General features: G+C 34.6%; 1 protein-coding gene across 1 annotated transcript in view; it reads left to right on the plus strand.

Annotated features, from left to right (window-relative positions):
* The window catches only part of TTN (titin), a 365,525-nt gene that overhangs the window by 196,943 nt on the left and 150,109 nt on the right, over positions 1-18,473 (plus strand). Inside the window, exons 128-142 of the mRNA XM_068247374.1 lie at positions 7-81; positions 223-306; positions 497-976; positions 1,551-1,625; positions 1,766-1,849; positions 1,984-2,061; positions 3,238-3,321; positions 4,759-4,833; positions 6,779-6,862; positions 7,015-7,098; positions 7,188-7,259; positions 7,552-7,620; positions 8,078-8,161; positions 8,341-8,424; positions 9,090-9,164. Coding sequence (XP_068103475.1) covers positions 7-81; positions 223-306; positions 497-976; positions 1,551-1,625; positions 1,766-1,849; positions 1,984-2,061; positions 3,238-3,321; positions 4,759-4,833; positions 6,779-6,862; positions 7,015-7,098; positions 7,188-7,259; positions 7,552-7,620; positions 8,078-8,161; positions 8,341-8,424; positions 9,090-9,164 — 1,587 coding nt within the window. The remainder of the gene's footprint in view (positions 1-6; positions 82-222; positions 307-496; positions 977-1,550; positions 1,626-1,765; positions 1,850-1,983; positions 2,062-3,237; positions 3,322-4,758; positions 4,834-6,778; positions 6,863-7,014; positions 7,099-7,187; positions 7,260-7,551; positions 7,621-8,077; positions 8,162-8,340; positions 8,425-9,089; positions 9,165-18,473) is intronic.

Below are 18,473 nucleotides of genomic sequence, written 5' to 3' on the forward strand. Positions count from 1 at the left end.
TTTAAGTGACTGAAATTGAGATGAAACAAGAAGAAAAGATCCGTATTATTTCCAAGAAGGTTGAAGCTCCGGAACGTGAAGGTACATTAAGGCTTTGAAGAAAATAATATTTGCCTTCCTCTGTCATGTCCTTTGTAATATCCTAAATGTCCTATTTTGTGTACTTCGTGTGCCATTGTACTGTGCACCTGTGGTTATTTTGTGTAAACTTGCTCTTTAAAGTACCTGGAGTTCCAAAGAAACCTATAGAGGAGGAAAAACGTACCATAACTGTTACCAAAAAAGAAGTAACCACTCCGGCCTCAGGTATATTGTTTATATGACAAGTATTATTTTGATACTTATCTTTGTCCCTTAAATGTGTATGGCGTTGGATAAGTTGAGATAAAATTAAGATTTTACCCTAGTTTAAAAAAAACTTTGTTATATGAGTGTATAAATACATCTCAACATTGAAGTGTTATAATAATGCTGGTGTGTATTTTTAAAATGTCAGTGGTGTCCAGAAAAGTAGAAGCCCAGGTAGTTGGCATAAAAAGGAAGGAGGAACGTGAAATAATTCCACCACCACCATATGTAGAAACAAAAGTGCATGAAAAAACATACAGAAAGAAAGAGGCCATCTTCAAGGAACATGTTTATGAAGAAAGAAAAGAATTCTATGAAGAAGAAACGGTAGCTACAGAAGAAGAATATTATGAGGAGCCAGAGAGGGAGGTTGAAATCTATAGAACACAAGAATATATTTATGAGGAAGAAGCTCCTGAATTCTATGTTGAGGAAGCTCCCGAAGAAGAGTACGAAGAAGAAGTCACTGAAAAAGAAGACCAATATGAAGAAATCTTTGAATCCAGACAAGAAGTCTATGCAGAAGAGATATATGAACCAGAAGAGGTTTATGAGGAACCTGATGCTGGAATTGTTGCTGAAAAGGAACAGTTTTATCAAGTAGTAGATGTGGTTTACGAAGAGAAAGGTACATCTTACTTTTACAGATTGCTGTTCTTCATACCAGTCTTTGTTTTAACATTTCTGTGTTATACATATCAAGCCAATTCCCAATATCATACCTTTGTACTTTAAGTAATACATGTAAGAATAGACAGTGTCTATTTTAATTATATTATTATATTTATTTTATATAGCGCCAAAATAGTACTTTCATTTACATAGCGCTTTACATAGTACAAAAACATACAATATCTGATTACATGAGTAGTTAAACACACTGTGCAATCAGCACATCCATCAACACAGGTACAAATACATACTGTACGTAGTTGATGTGTGGTTTGAAACATCACCAATCCTGGTACATGTTCAATCGATTAAGTACAATAGAAACAGAAAACACTAGGGCGAGGACCTTGCCCTTGTGAGTGTACAATCTTGAGGGTAGTGGTGCGAAGTTAATGTTATGTAACCTTAGGTGATTCCCCTAACACAATAAACTATACATAATAATTCAATACGTAAAGCTATAAAATATATTAAATTGGCATATTATATTTTATACTTACTTATAATTCTATAATTTAACTCTTTTAAAGTGCCAGATAAACCTGCTGCTGTTACTGTCGAAAGAAAAGTAACCATAGCTAAAAAAGAAGTTCTTCCACCAAAAGGTATATGGGTTAGCCCTAGAATATATTTTGTCTGTGAAATATGTATGTGCTGTAGTCGTTTGTGTGTTTATGTCTATATTTGTGTCTTCCTGAATGTCTGTCTCGTTTCTTTACCGCATCTTTGCATCGTATCTTTAAAGAACCAGAAAAACCCAAAAAAGTCCCTCCCGCTGAAAAAGTACCAATCACTGTCACTAAGAAAGAAAAAGTTACTGTAGAAAGAGGTATTCATTATGTTTAAATTCTTATGTATTGTCATAGTTTCTTATATTAATTTTGTATTTTAGTTTGTGGTGCTTGTTTTTCTGTTTGTTTGTGAACATCAGTTTATAAAATGTGTATTCTTTTTAATAATCAGAAGCAGAAATAACTGCTCCAGTACCTACTCCTGCACCTAAAAAAGTGGAAGTGGCCAAAAAAGTTCCACCTGCTAAAGGTATATACACTTGCATTTTAGTTTTTGTATTAGTATTTATACAGCTATAAATACAGTAGCAGCTAAAGAAGAGCTCCACTAAGCCTTGAAATGAAAACTATCTAAACAACAGTTCAGTGAAACAGTTACTACAAAATAGCTTTATTGGTTCACTCACATTAAAAGGTTAAAAAACAGAAACTAAATTGCCAAAATAAAAAAAAGGTATCACATACCTTATAAATATAGGCATTCATATGGTATAGACAACAAATTATTTTGGCTAAAATCTTAGACAAAAAGAGCTAGATCTGCCTATAAATTGCTTAGGGTTTTCAGATTAGCCAGATCCTGGGGAAACAATATTGATGGGGCAGCCCTTTTAATCTTCATATTCAAAACAGAAGACATACTTGATAACATTTCCCTAGCCAACTAAAATGGCTAAATTATGGCATTGTCTTCTTCCTTCTACTTGTAATGAAACTTTGTACTGGGTAAACAATAAGACAAACACTAATGCTGTATTACACATTTGCTCACTATTCCATGCCCTCTGATTGATAAAAGATCTGTCCTTGGGCCCAGCTGGTTTCTAGGTGAAGTATTGAGTTGGTGCCTGCACCATTGTAGAGGCCAGATGAAGCCAGTAGAAGGGGTATGCCCATACCTCCACTATCTTGAAGTACTGCAGGATATGGGACTACTGGATAGTCATCTTAATTATAAAAGGACATGGAGTAATAAATAAGTCTTCTTATAATGCAGCCTTGTTGCTGTTTTTTTCTAAGTAAGTTCACAGTATCAAATATCCCTATATCTATTATTAAGTCAGATACAGTTACTTATTTGATTACTAACATTTATTCTAGCTTTTTTGTCAATATATATCGTGAATACAGCATATGATTTCAGTCAATAACATTTTAATATGGGAATGCTTATTAATACAGTTATTATGAAGAGTATTTGTAGGGCACTCCAGTTTTCATATTCCAATTTTCACCATCATTATTTCAGCATCCTAGTTAAATACACTAAAATATAAACAAATGATCACGTAAATGGTGTCATAATAAAAACGTTAAAATCTTCTTTATGTGGTGGTGTTGTTAAAATCTTCTTTATGTGGTGCTGTTGTATGTTCTGTCTTCTTTATAACTCTTGAAATATCTTAAGCAACGTATCTTTTTAAAGCACCTGAGGAAGTGAAGAAACCACTTCCTAAAGGAAGAGAAACAATTTCTGTATCTAAGAAAGAAGAAGTTGTTCATATAGAAGGTATAATAGCCCCATCATTTTCACAGAAATGCTTGCCCGCTCAAGTGTCTCACCATTTGATATCTTCATTTCCGACCATCTTCATCTGTTCTCTGTTATGTGTTGTTCCAGCCTGCATCAGAACTAAAAACACTCCATCTTCATCGCTAATTCCAATTTTGCACTGCAAGGAAATGCTTTCTTTAAAGCTTGTGTTGTGTGTATGTTTATTCTTCTGCCATCAAAGTATCTTTAAGACGAACTCTGTTAAGCACCTCTTTAAACTAAATTGACCATAAAATGTATCTTCAATGGAACATTAGAAAAACAGTGGTCCTTTCTGGGGGAAAAATATATTTTGTTAATGGTGTTCCAATGCTTCTTGCAGTAATACATTTGTGGATAAAAAAAAAAGAAACACTCTTTCTCATCTCCATGTTTTAGTTGTCATTAGTGGGAGCAGAGATAGAAGGATATAGCAGGTCCCTACAGATTCCTTATGATCTCAAAGCATACCTGTACTTTGGTACAAAATACACTGATGTGCACTTGTCTCTACACCTGAAAATAATCATCAGTAAGCAACACCTGAACTTTGCAGTCTGGTCTTCAACTTCACAGATTAAAAATGTATTTTTCATTTGTACATCTCGTGCAGCAGCTGAACACCACTTAATTTTGCTAATGGAAGATTGAAAATCAACTTTCCTTTGGGCTTGAGAGAGTAACCAAGCAGCTCGTGGTGACCCAAACCACTAGGAATGTATAGGGGGCTAAAAGAGACCAAAAAATACTCCTACTAAAAAGCAATGCTTGGTGTGATTTGCCTTCTTAAAACGGAGGGAAACTTGCAATAATTGAGCTTTAAGTGAACAATTGTGGTTACCCACAATGCACCTCTAATGAATATGCAAATTATCTCTTTATGCCCCTGTAAGCCAGGCTAGCATCCAGAATCGCTGGTGTATAGCAAGCCTATAGTTTGAAATTTTACACAGTCACATCAACCCCACGTGTAGCCTGTTTCAGACTTTTGGTTTGGTCCTTTGGGCTTGAAGAATAGTTTAATGCTGCCTTTTCAACTGTGCCCTATAGCGGTGATCAAGATTTGGCATTTCACAGCAACAGCATGTTGTAAAGAAGCACTGCAAAAGTGCAGATCAAGAAAATCACACTCTTGGTTATTGCAGATAATGTATTGTAGTTTCTGTCTTGCCCGTATTCAAGGACAAGTGCTGTAAAGTGTACCATTACCAAAGTACTTTTAACTTTGAGACAGAGATCAGACAATAATTTATATTGGGTCTGGCTAAGGAGATGGGGTTCTTTGACTATTAGCCTCCATCCAAGCATCAGAATCAAACACAAACCTGATTACTCTTCTAACTCTGTCTCTAGAAACTAATTCTGAGACCACAATTATTCTTTGGGATTCTAAAAATGACTATATTTTTAAAGTTTCCAAGGACATTGGGAAAGCTGTTCCCGAAGAGAGGGCACCAGAGGAGAGAGTAAGAGTTCCAGCAGAAAAAGGTATATAGGCTACATTTCTTATGTAATTTAATTTGTCTTATAGATTATCACTTGTTTCGTGAAAACAATGTAGATAGGAAAGGAACTTGTATTTCCTTTAAGGAAAAATAGGTGGCATAGAAATCTTATCATTGTAATATATTTGGTGCGTGGGCCTATGTGTCAGATGTTTTTTAGAAATTATTTTGTGTATATGGAATTTATTAATTATTATTTTTAATTGTAGCTCAATATGCATTTGTAATATGTAGAGTACTGTAGTGTTAATGATTTTATATTTTAATTGTTTTATGTCAATTGTAACAGAACATTCCACGATCTTTATTTTATTGCTTTATGGCTGAATTCCAATCAGTTTGTCTCTTAATTCAGTTACGAATTGCACATAGCCCTAGTTATTGAGTTCCTATGTTGCTTCCGTTAAAAAAAATTACTAGTTAAAATTACTAGTTATTAAAAAGTAGGTGTTTATTTCCAGGTCTGGGATCTCTTACCTACTACTTTATTAAAGGTTGCATACATAAGAAGATTGCAATCAATCAGTACAACTGACCATTCTGGGCATTTGGTTACAACCAAGTTACCACTTCTGCCTAACTATGGGCACTAGCGAGGGGTATAGAGAACCCTAATTTTCTCCAAGGAGGGGTCTGAATTTGATGAGATTGTGTCTGTGTCCTTAGTGCAAAATGTTATCCATAACTAAATGGTCTGATGCACCACTGCTTTAGTGATGAGTAATAAAACCAAAAAGGGGCATTCAAAAAGCTGAAAGCTGGCAATTTTGTTTATCTCTATCCTTTGCTGCAGTAGTTTGTGCTGAGTATATTGACATAAGGTAGAGAGGTGTTTGATTTGTGAACGTTTAAGAACATAAGTTATCCATCAAAGCTGGAATAGGTTTTTTCTATTTCTTCTACCTGTATTAGGTGTCAGTTATCTGTGAACTTACAAGGTGAAGTGTGTACTCTTCTTCAAAATAGCAAATGTTGCTTATGCTGGGAATACACCATAAGTTTTTTCAGTAGATAGATAGTTCGATAGATAATTTCCGACATGTCTGATCTTATTTTTGATCGTTTTTCTTATCGATTTCTCATAGAAGTGAATGGAAATTGATAAGAAAATATAAGAACATTGATTGGAAAATCGATCAAAAATAAGATCGGACATTAAATCGACTGAAAAATCTCATTGTGTATTCCCAGCATTAGAGTAGTACAATGGATTAATGTATGCCTTAGCAGCTAATTAGAAATTTGTGAACCTCAAAACTTGTTGACAGCCATCAATAAGTTGATTTTCTTGAGATACTTTAACTATATTGAGACAATATGAATGAATTGTACCATTCTGGATCTTTGGGATGCAGAAATAGAAATACAGTTGTCTATATTATAAATCCCCTAGAACTGTAGTGAAGTTGTAGTTTGTATTGAGCCAAGGATCGATGCAATCTTTAGGTGGATGTCCATGAAGTCTTCTTGGTTACTAGATGCAGAGTAGAATTATTTACACAAAATTGAGTGCTGAAAGTTATTTCTAAAAACAGTGCACTTGCTATCCACTGACTTGCTCTCTTTATAATAATTTATGCGATATTAATATGCATAACTACAGTATAGTTATGATTGCAAATTGACTATTAGGATATTGTTTTGCCACTTTTTATAGTTGAAGTACCAAAGGCACAATTACTTTCAGAATATATTGTTTTCCTTAATTATCTTAACTGTGGTTAAAAAAAAATCTGGATGTTCTAGTAATTGTATCACTGTGAAAGGGAGCTTTCTGTTAACCTTACAATATTGAGATTATTTATTATTTTTTATGTTTAATACACTGTCTTGTTTTATGTGTAATACATGTATGTGTCTGTTAGCTGTGTATGCACCCTTTAAGTTCTTGAAATATATTCTTCAACCAAAATAATGTATCTTTAAAGTGCCAGAGAAACCAAAGATACCTGTGCCAGAAGAAAGGTTTCCAACTCCTCCTGCAAAGAAGGAAGAGGCCCCTCCAAGCAAAGGTAGAATACTAGAGAACAAACATGTGATGTAGGGAATTGTTTTGTGTTTTATGTTATAAGAACCATTTGTGTTATATGTTATAATTACCTGAGGATGAAAAGTTGGCATATCTCGGGTGCATCTTATAACGATCATCATACTGTATTTTAAGTACCAGAGGTGCATAAGCGAGCAGTCCCTGAAGAAAAGATTCCTGCTCCTGTGCCTAAGAAGGAGGAAGTTGCAGCCCCTAAAGGTACAATTCATGTTTACCCTGGTACTTAATGATAAGTTTAAAAAAAAAAAATTAAACATAACCTTAAAATTCAAATCATGTTCTTAAAGCCCCAGAAAAACCTAAGAAAATTACACCCGAGGAAAAAGTAGCTCCTAAAAAGGAAGATGCAGCTCCCAAAGGTAGACCATCTGTCATTATAAGTTTTAGTGTTCTTTTTGATCTTTCGTGCCTCTTTGAGTTTGTGTTTATGTACTTTTGTATGTACTGGAATGACAGTTTCCCTTATTTTATATCACCACCAAACTAAAATATTATACAACAGACATTTGGCCACTTGGTCATTTATCTCTTGATATTTTTTGGCATCTTAATTTCTTTACGTGTTTATGTAGAGCATGTCTTGTTGATGTCCTTAACTGGCTTCATTAGTCATTCTTACAAATATGTGTGATGTGTTTTACGTCCTTAAAGTACCAAAAAAAGTAGGGGAGAAAGTACCAGTTCCCTTGGCTAAAAAAGAAGAAGCTCCCCCTGCCAAAGGTACCTTCATAAATTACTTGTCTATCTACTAATTTGTGTATTCTTGTTTGTTTTGTTTGTTACAAATGTTTATTATATGTTTTGTCATATTTATCTTTCTTGCTAATTTCATGATGGTATTTGCAAACTTAAATGCATCGCCCAAACCTTCTTCTTTAAAGAAAAAAAATAGTAGATTTTTTTTTTTGCTGTAGTAATTCCAAAATCCATTATTTTAATATTTAATGCTTCTTAGTCATATACATTATTTATACCAATTAGAAGATTAGACTTCATTAAAACAACATAATATTGCATACAGCTTGTTTTAATGTATACTAAACCTACTCATACAAAATTATGCACAATTCTGACTTGTTATATGTCTGTTTGTACTTGATTTAATTTTAGCTGTTGTCTGTGTGTTCCACTCTCTTACGTATTCTTGATGTTATTAAGCAAATAATTGTTTTTTAAGTGCCTGAACTGAGAAAGAGGCCAGTACCTGAGGAGAAAGTACAAGTACCTACTCCTAAAAAAGAAGAGGTTGCACCTTACAAAGGTATACCTCTACATTTTTGTTGTAACGTTCTCCACAATAACATTACATCAGTTTCTAGATCTTACACTGCATCAGTTTCTAGATCTTATCTTTTTTTGCGTGTTTGTTTACTGTCAAGTGCAAATGTGATATATATACTCGCTAATATACCACCTTAAATTGTTTCAAAAATTTTAAAGTGCCTGAGCCACCTGAGAGGTTGGTCCCAGAGAGAAAGGCACCAGTGGGAATTCCTAAACCAGAACAAGTACTTCCAGTTAAAGGTACAAAGGATTTTTCAAGATAGCGTTCTGTACTATCTTATGTATTATGTTATGTTAAAGTCTGTTGTCCTTTTCTTTATGTGCGACCTTTATACTTTATATGTATTGTCTTAGCTTCCTCTTTAGACACATTAATGTTATATCTGTGTCTTATGTAGTTTTACCTTTTTTATTGATGTCATCAGGCATGGGCTTAAATTCGGATTCGGGGGATCCGGATAGTTACTATCCGGATTTCACCCATTAATGCTGTGCGGACTGGGCGGGGGGGTCAAGCTTACCTATCTGACGTCTTCTTTGCTCGTCCCTCGGCGCCTCCCACGATGCGTTCCAATCCTCCGTCACGTGACTACAAACACTTCCTCCTTCCAGGTTGAAGGAGGAAGTGTTTGTAATCACGTGACGGCAGATTGGAACGCATCGTGGGAGGCGCCGAGGGATGAGCAAAGAAGACGTCAGATAGGTAAGCTTGACCCCCCCCCCCCCGCCCAGCCCACACAGCATTACTGGGTGAAATCCGGATAGTAACTATCTGGATCACCTAAATCCAAATTTAAGCCCATGCCTTGATGTCATCATTATTTGTTTGTTTTGTAAATACAATCTAAATTCTGTCACTGTGGCATATGTTCATTGTTCTTAAGAAAATATGATGTTCTTTAAAGTGCCAGAAGCACCCAAGAAGATTACTCCTGAAGAAAAAGTGACAAAGGTTATCCCAGAAGCACCACCAATGAAAGGTACACAAGGAAAGCCTATATCTTCATTATTATATTTTTATATGTAGGTACGAATATATTTTATCTGGGATTTATGTGAGTAATATTCTAAACTTCCCTGGCAATTGTTTAAGCTAACAAATGCTTAGCATACTGTTGTTTTACTGGCACATAAATGGCCTTTAACTAAGTTTATCAATTCAGTTAAAATAGATCCCAGATAAAATATTCAATTGATGTTTCACTGTTTTACCAACTGGGTGTAAGCAACAATCTCTTAAACAGCAAACACTTTACATTTTAGTTTACATTCCACACTTTCTAATCCTCTTAATGATTAATAAAGAGACTATATTATATTATCATCTTTGCTAAATAAGCACAATGTATTTTAAGTGCCTGAAGTACTGAAGATGGTGTCACCAGAAGAAGCTGAAGAAATTACTGAGTTACCCAAAAAGATTCCCTTAACCAGAGGTATTATTACATATCTTTGGTTTCAGTGTTACTAAAATCTTCATATTTTGTAAGTTTGTCTTGTTTAAATGTTGTGTGTCTTTATTAATCAATCACTGACAATAAGTGCACAATTTTACATTCCTTTACTGCACTGTATCTGTATTCTTTATTTTATAAAAAGGTTGGCTAAACGTCAATAGAATAGTAAATAACTATAATTTTGTTACTGTATTTAATATTATTAAACATAATTTATACATGTTAACCTGTAGCCGACCGCTCCACGCATATTGCCGTGAATGGGGTTGTAGCCCCAGGACCGCTCAACGCCAATTGGCCTGAAGTCCTGGGGCGGGGCTTTGCAGGCGATCGTGCCCTGATGCGTGCGCATCTCCGATCACCACTGGGAGACTGTTAGACATATTTACATTGAACAGCTCTGCGATCTACGGCAGCGCTGTACTGGGGACAGCCGTGTGACATGGCTGTCCCCCTGGGAGGCTCAGAGAGCGATCGGCTCTCATAGGCTGATTTCTATGAGAGCCAATCGCTGGGATTGGCTGGTGGGGGGAGCGAGGGAGGGGATAAAAAATAATTAAAAAATAGTAAAATGTATTAAGAAAAAAAAAAACACAATAAATATAAAAAAATAAACAAACATACCAGCAGGGATCAGAGCCCACCAACAGAAAGCTCTGTTGGTGGGCAGAAAAGGGGGATCACTTGTGTGCTGAGGTGTGTGGCCCTGCAGCGAGCCCATAAAGCTGCAGTGGCCTAAATTGTAAAAAATAGACTGGTCACAAGGGGGGTGTAAGCCTATGGTCCTGAAGGGGTTAAAAATTAATTACAGTGGTTGTACTATGACAATATTCTTAGTTAAAATGATTTATGTTATTAATTGCTACATTCTTTAGGCATAACCTACCCCGGTTAGAGCTAAGAAATAATGAAAAATAGTGTATAGTATTTTTTTTTGGGGGGGGGGGATATAGTGGACCTACAACCACAGTAGTTTAAGTCACAAAAACATATATTTAAATGCTGATCTCTTCAGTTTATACTGAGATGTCTTTCACCAGTTGATAAAATACACACACTATTTCTATAACCAGATGAAGCAAAGATGGCTGTTCCTGAGAAAAAGCCTCTGACTATTAAAAAGAAACCAAGGCCAGTGGAAGGTATATAGCTGCTTTAGATGTGTCATAGACTAGTCTTGTTTTATGTCTGTGTTAAAAAAAAAAACACTGAATTGCTACTAATATCTTTAAAGTGCCTGCACCAGAAGAACAGGTGATGCTTAAACCCTTTAAAAAGGAAGTACCTACTGCCAAAGGTATATTGTGTATATCTCTGTTTATAAACTGTTTTGTGTTTGTGTCTTCTCTTCTACACTAAACATCTTATTTAGTGCAATTTTAGGTTACTAAAGTATATATATATATATGCTGTTTTTAAGTGCCAGAAGCTCCCCCTAAAGTTGTTCCTGACCAGAAAATACCCACTCCAATTGCTAAGAAAGAGATACCTCCTCCTCCTCCTCCTCCACCTCCTCCCCCTAAAGGTATTGCTACTGCATCAAATATGCGTGAATAGCATACTAACTATTTACAAAAGAATTAATTTGTAATTACAACAACATTCAGCTATATTTGGCTGCTTCTGTATATAGCATACAAATAATATTTCTGTTTTGAAGGAAATTAATAACTAAAAATTATAATAAATTCAGTACTAAATTACATCATAGTCTACTGTTTCTCTCCTAAAATATCAGAGCTACCAAAGAAAATTGTACCAAAAGAGTTAGAACCTACACCTGTCCCTGGGAGAGAGGTTACCCCACCATTTAAAGGTACAACACAGCAAAGTGAATTGACATTAGCTTTCAGAACAGCTGCATGTGAATGCCCTAAACAACATTCACTTTTCTTTAAAGTGGCTAAAGTCCCAGAAACAGTGGAAGAAAAGAAGCGACCTGTCCCTGCTCTTAAAAAAGAAACAGTTACTACAATTGAAGGTAGTTATCACTTTCAGCTACAGCAGCTGATTCAACCTTTTTACTTTAAATATGTGATGCAAGCACTAGGACTATTACACCATGTTTGTTATGTTATTGCTTGTGTTTCAATGTATTAGTGTATATGTTTTATTGTGTAAAGTTCTACATATCTTAAAAAAACTAATATCTTTAAAGTGGCTGAGGAAGTGACTGAAGCTGAGGAAGAAATAAAGGTTCCTTCTCCTCTTGTGGATAAGAAACGTATTCCACCAAAGAAAGGTATACAGTATACTTGATTCGATGCAAAATGTGTTATCTGTGTGTTTCTGTATTTATCATTGTTCTTTAGAATGGTCTATATTTCTAAAGTGCCACTAATATCTTTAAGTGCCAGTGGTCCAACAAGAAACTCTGCTTGAGGAGAAAGTACTTCGCACAATTCCTAAAAAAGAAATAGCTCCCCCCACTCAAGGTATTATGAATATCCATGGTCAATCATTATCTCATTCATTAAGTTTGTCATTATAAGTGTGTCTAGTGTTTTCTGTGTATCTTATGTTAAGTGTTTTGTTTCTAAAGTCTTACTAAAATCTTATCTCTTAAGAAATTGTGCAAGAGGAAAAACTCAAGCGCACTCTTCCTAAAAAAGAAGTTGTTTCTCTGCCAGAAGGTAGATCAAGTGTTTATACATATGTCATATTTACATTCATGCATGCAATATTTTATGTTTTGAATATTTGTATAAAGTGTTGTTCGTAAAGTCTTACTAATATCTTTAAAGTAGCCAAGACCCTCAGGGAAATGTCTCAAGAACAAGAAAGGCATTCTAAAACAGTTGTGCCTCCTTACCAAGGTATATAATGTAAATGTTATAGATTACTCATAGCTTTGTACATTAGTTAGATTTTTCCAAGATTTAACATTGACTAATATCTTTTAAGCTGAGACATACATAAAAACAACTGTAGAAGAGGAAAAAGTCATTGTCTCTGAAAGAAAAACAGGTTTACCAGCAGAAGGTACATCTTCTTAACTGAATATTAAACTTGATACTTAGAATAATTCATTAAATATTTACTAATTGATATTAAATGTTTAAATATAACAGAAATTACACAAAGGACAGAAGAGATATCGCCCACTGTAGCATTCCCAGAACAAGTTCCTGTTCTTATTGAAGGTATACAAAACTAAAAAAAAAAAGATAAAATTTAGAAAGAAACTTTTAAACTTAATAATTTCTCATGAGGGCTTTAATATCAACATTAATATGAACACTTCTCTTTTAAAGTGAAAGAGACATATCTTAGTGCAGACCAAGTGAAAAAACCAACAGTGCCAGTTCCTACCAAAAAGCCTATCAAAGCAGCTCCAGTTGCTCAAGGTATACCACTTTCTGAGTTTTAGCCTTTATTTAGGGATTTATTTGTCCCTGTCTAAAACAATGCTGATATTTTACATAACAGAAGTTCCTATAGAGGCAGAAATGAAAATCCCTAGGATTGCTGCCAAAAAAGATGCAGTCCGTCAAATGGAAGGTAAATGATTGAAAAAAAAATGTAAGCAATTATAGCGAATACTTTATATCAAGTTAATGGAAACAAATTCTTTTTTAAGTTCCTGAGGCTCAAGAGACCCAGATAGCAGGACAAAAATTTCTAAAGCCAAAGAAAGAAGCAAGGCCAGCTGTGGAAGGTATATTTATATAGTATATCGCTAAGAAAGATAATACTTTTCAGACATTTTTTTTCTAGTAGTGATTTGTCACTTTCTAAGAATACCTAATCCAGTGGTGATATCATTTTAAATGACAGAGGTCTCCAAAAGGACAGATGAGAAACTTTCACGGGTTGTTACCACAAAGGAAGTACTCCAGCACATTGAAGGTAGCTAATATCTTGCACATTTATTTATGTTGGTATAGCTGAGAGCACTCAATAATTCTTGTACTAATACTAATATCTTTAAAGTTTTGGAGGTGCCTGAGAAACTGGCCCCTGAGGAGAGCATTCTTACAAGGCCTTTTACAAGGGCAAAGCAAGGCCCTGAAGGTATATTTTCATTCAATGATGAATATTTTGGGAAATATGAATCTATACTAACATAGTTGACGAAAAACTAATATCTTATTTATCTTATAATGTTTAGGAAATGTGTGATCAACACTGTAAGTGAAAATAGGAGTATCATTACAGATTACCTAAGAAGTAGTAGTAAATTCTGTGAAAAATATATTAAGTGAGCCCTGTTTTACAGTCCCCGTCCCCACCCTTTTCTTTATCTTTATCTCTATATTTTAAAAAATAAAATAAAGACGTTATTTCCTTATCCTCCAAAATGAATAGACGAGAGTTTGCAACAGGCTGTCTCTATATTTAGTACAGTAAGCTGTATATAAAAAGTATAGATAGACAACCTCTTTTAGACCTATAAGCCTCAACAAGTTTCATCCATCAGCCATATGCCATTTAGATGATTGCCAGTATCAATAGTTCATCTGAATGTATTATTTTAAATAGCCTTAAAGAGAACCTTAACTGAACAGGGGGTAAAGAGTTTCACTTACCTGGGGCTATTACCAGCCCCCTGCAGCAGTCCTGTGCCCTCGGAGCCGCTCTGGAATCCTCCAGTCCCCCGCTGTCACTTAGTTTCGTTTTTGACGACTCACCAGTCGGCCGGCCGCCATGCGTATTATTGGATGCATTCCATACTGCAATTAGTGCTGTTGCGGACTGCAACGCATACAAAAATACGCGTTGCTGCATATCTACGCGTGCGGAATGCGGCAACGCGTATTTTTGTATGCGTTGCGGTCTGCAACAGCATTAATTGCAGTAGAGAATGCGTCCAATAATACGCATGGCGGCCGGCCGACTGGTGAGTCGTCAAAAACAAAACTAAGTGACAGTGGGGGACCAGAGGATTCCAGAACGACTCAGAGGGCACAGGACTGCTGCAGGGGGCTGGTAATAGCCCCAGGTAAGTGAAACTCTTCACCCCCGTTCAGTTAAGGTTCCCTTTAAAACATTAGTTTTGTTGTAATGACTGTGCTTTTACATACTAAGTGATTATTTCCCCCTAAAAAAATTATTGTAGACATTAAAATAGAAGCCATTGGCCTCAATTCACTAAGCTTAACTCCTGTCTTTAATAACTCTTCTGAGCTGTTTTACAGTTATCACCATGGTGATATAATTGTGATAACTGTAAAACAGCTCAGAAGAGTTATTAAAGACAGGAGTTAATCTTAGTGAATTGAGGCCATTATTGTCTCTGAGATGAAAACAGGTTCAGCAGCTGAAGACATATTTTATTAACAGAATATTGAGCTTGTTAACAGTGAAAGGTATTGAACAGTTACCAAACTGTCATTCATTTTTAGATTTAACAGATCTTCTACAAAGGGTAGACGAGAAACTGCCCACTGTAACACCCCCAGAACAAGAAAAAGGTATATAACTTATAGAAACTTAGTAACAAGCTTTTTTAATAACAAAGTTTGTATTATATTTGACAACATTTAATACCACCCTAAATATTAAGCTGCTTTTCTTTTAATGTAGAAGAGAAATATTTTAGGGCAGATCAAGTTGAAAAACCAACTGTGCCAGTTCCTACCAAAATGCCTTCTAAAGTAGCTCCAGTTCCTGAAGGTATATCAGTTTCTTAGTTTAGCATCCATTTAGAAACTAATTTATGACTGTCTAAAACAATTCTAATGTTTTACATGACAGAAATTCCCAAAAAGGTAGATGTGAAAATACCCATGATTGCTACCAAAAAAGAAGCAGTCCATCAAGTGGAAGGTAGAGAATTATGATATACTGTATATTACTCTTAGTTATGTTATCATAGTTGTCAGCTTACACTGACGTAACTGAAAATACTTTCTTTTAAGTTCCTGATGCTCAAGAGACCCAGCTAGCAGGACAGAAATTTCTAAAGCCTACGAAAGAAACAAGGCCAACAGTGGAAGGTATAACTGTAATAGCTAAATCAGCAAGCAATAAAGTAACCTTTAGATTTTTGTTAGTGAATCCTCCCTAATCCAATGGTGATATATTTTCAAATAACAGAGGTCTCCAAAAAGACAGACGAAAAGCTCCCAAGGGTTGTTACCAAAAAGGAAGTAGTCCGACATGTCCAAGGTAGCTTATATCTTGCACGATAATATGTGTCAATATACTGTGGCTAAGAGCACGCAAGAGTTCTTGAATTAATACTAATATCTTTAAAGTTTCTGAGGCGCATGAGAAGCTTGCTGCTGAGGAGAAAATTCTTACAAGGATTATTAAAGAGGCAAAGGAAGACTCTAAAGGTATTTTTTCAATGAATGATGGTCATTTTTTGAAATATTAACACATGCAAGTTACTGAAACAAAACTAATATCTTTTTTTGAGTCTCTAGAAAGATTTAAACAGTTTTATAAGTTAAAATAATGTTAATGTTTCAGAATATTTAATAAACCACTATCCATTCAGTAAAAATCATATGACCTCTGTATTGTAGAAGATTAAAAATATGAATAAATTAAGTAGGGGATGTTTCATGGCATCCTTTCATAAAATCAAGGTGAGGTTTCCATTTCCTTCAAAATAAGTAGGAGAGAGTTAACAACAAGCTGTCACTATTTTTGCTGCAGTATTTTCTATATAAAATAGCAAGTGTAGACAGGCTATTTTCATCTGCTAGCCATATGCAACCTACATTAATGACTATATCAATAGTTCCTGATAAGAGGGTTTTTTTAAATAGTTTAAATGTCTAGTTTTTTATTCTGATTACCACTCTTTTTGATACCAAGTGATTTATTAACCCAAAAGTTAAAATAGGTTTAACAACCAGAGGACTATCTTATTGATAGAATATAAAGCTTGTTGACCAATAAATGTATTAAAAACAATTACTAAACTGTAATCACTGTTTAGATGTAATAAACATCCTACAAAAGATGGAGGAGTAACTACCAATTGTAATAAGCCCAGAACAAGTCCCGGTTCCTTTTGAGGGTATATAATTTTAAAGAAACTTGGCAACAAACTTTTACTAATGGGTTTATTGCTATCTTAAAATATTAAGCTGCTTCTCTTTTAAAACAGAGGAGAAATGTCTTAGTTCAGATGAAGTAGAAAAACCAAGTGCATCAGTATCTTCCAAAGTAACTTCAGTACCTCAAAGTATATAATTCGCTAAGCATTAGCCTATTTTTTTGTGAATAGTTTATTGATATCTTAAATAATGCAAATATTTATGTGCAGAAGTTTCCAAAAAGGCAGACGTAAAGCTTCCAAACATATCTACCAAAAAGGGAACAATCCACCAAATAGAAGGTAGTTGATTCTAAATATATTACAAATTTTATACCTTTATAGTTGACAGCCTAAAATGACATAACCAAAAACAATTTCTTTAAAGTTCCTGTGACTCAAGAAACCCAGGTAGCAGGACATAAAGTTCCAAAGCCCAAGGAAGCAAGTCCAGCTCAGGAAGGTATATTTATGCTAGGGATATCACTGAGTAATACAACGATTTTGAAATTTTGGTTGCTGAATTAACAACAATATCTAATGCAATGCTGATATTTTTAAATGACAGAGGTCTCCAAAAAGTCAGATGAGATATTTCCAAAGGTGGTTACCAAAAAAGAAGTTATGCGGCATGTAGAAGGTAGCTTATGTCTTACATATTCAATGAGTCAATAAAGCTTAGAGCTTTCAAAAATTCTTGTACTAATCTCCACTAATATCTTTTAAGTTCTGCCTGAAAGACTGGCCCCTGAAGAGAAAATTCTTGCAAAACTTAATCAAGAAGATAAACAAGGGCCTGGAGGTATAATTTATATGGATGATGTGTATTTTATAACTGTGACTCTAGACTAATATATGCAACTGCTAAATGAATACTAATATCTTCGTTTCAAGACAATGGAAATGTTTAATCAATTATGTAAGTCAAGAAAGCTAGTTAAGAATTTACATCAGTAGTTTGTGTAGTACTTAAATAGCATAGACTGACAAAATAAAGTCCTTTCAGCTGTTTTGGATCTTCAAGTCCCAAAACATTTTTTGTCAGCTTTTGCCACATATGTGAATTACCATATCAATAATTATTGATTTACCTTTGAATAACTTAACTAGTCTTAAATGTGCCTAGTTGCCTAGTGTTTTAATTATCATACCATTTTAATACCTTCAGTTTTAATAACGCATTTCTATGCCATATATAATAAGTAATTTGATGAAATAAAACTATTGTCTCTGTAAGCAAAACAGGTTTAGCAGCTTAATATCCATGTTATAAATCAAATATTAACCTTGATTATTACAATTTATTAAATAATTATTAAGCTGTGATTCATATTTAGTTGAAACAGGGAATCTGCAGCATGCGGAAGAGACATTGTCCACTGTAACACACCCAGAACAAGTTCCTGTTACTTTCAATGGTATATAATCTTAAACGTGACAGCAATTAAAAAAAATCCAAATCTGTTATTATATTAGGCAGTTATTGCCACTTTAAAATATTAAGCTGATCCTCTTTTAACACAAAGGAGAAATATCTTAGTTCAGATGAGGTGAAAAAACAAGTGTGACATCTTCTAGCAAAGAACCTGCCAAAGTAGCTCCATTATATATATTTTGTGGATAATGTATCACTATCTTATACAATGCAATATTTATCTGACAGAAGTTTCCAAAAAGGCAGAAGTGAAACTTCCAAAAATTTCTACCAAAAAGGACTCAGTCCAACAAGTAGAAGGTAGCTTATTCAAGACATATTATACATTTTATACTATTATTGTTGACAGACTATAATGACTTAATTAAAACTAATTTCTTTAAAGTTGCTGAAACTCAAGAGACCC

This window comes from Hyperolius riggenbachi, chromosome 7 (assembly GCF_040937935.1).
Source record: "Hyperolius riggenbachi isolate aHypRig1 chromosome 7, aHypRig1.pri, whole genome shotgun sequence".
Lineage (NCBI taxonomy): Eukaryota > Metazoa > Chordata > Amphibia > Anura > Hyperoliidae > Hyperolius > Hyperolius riggenbachi.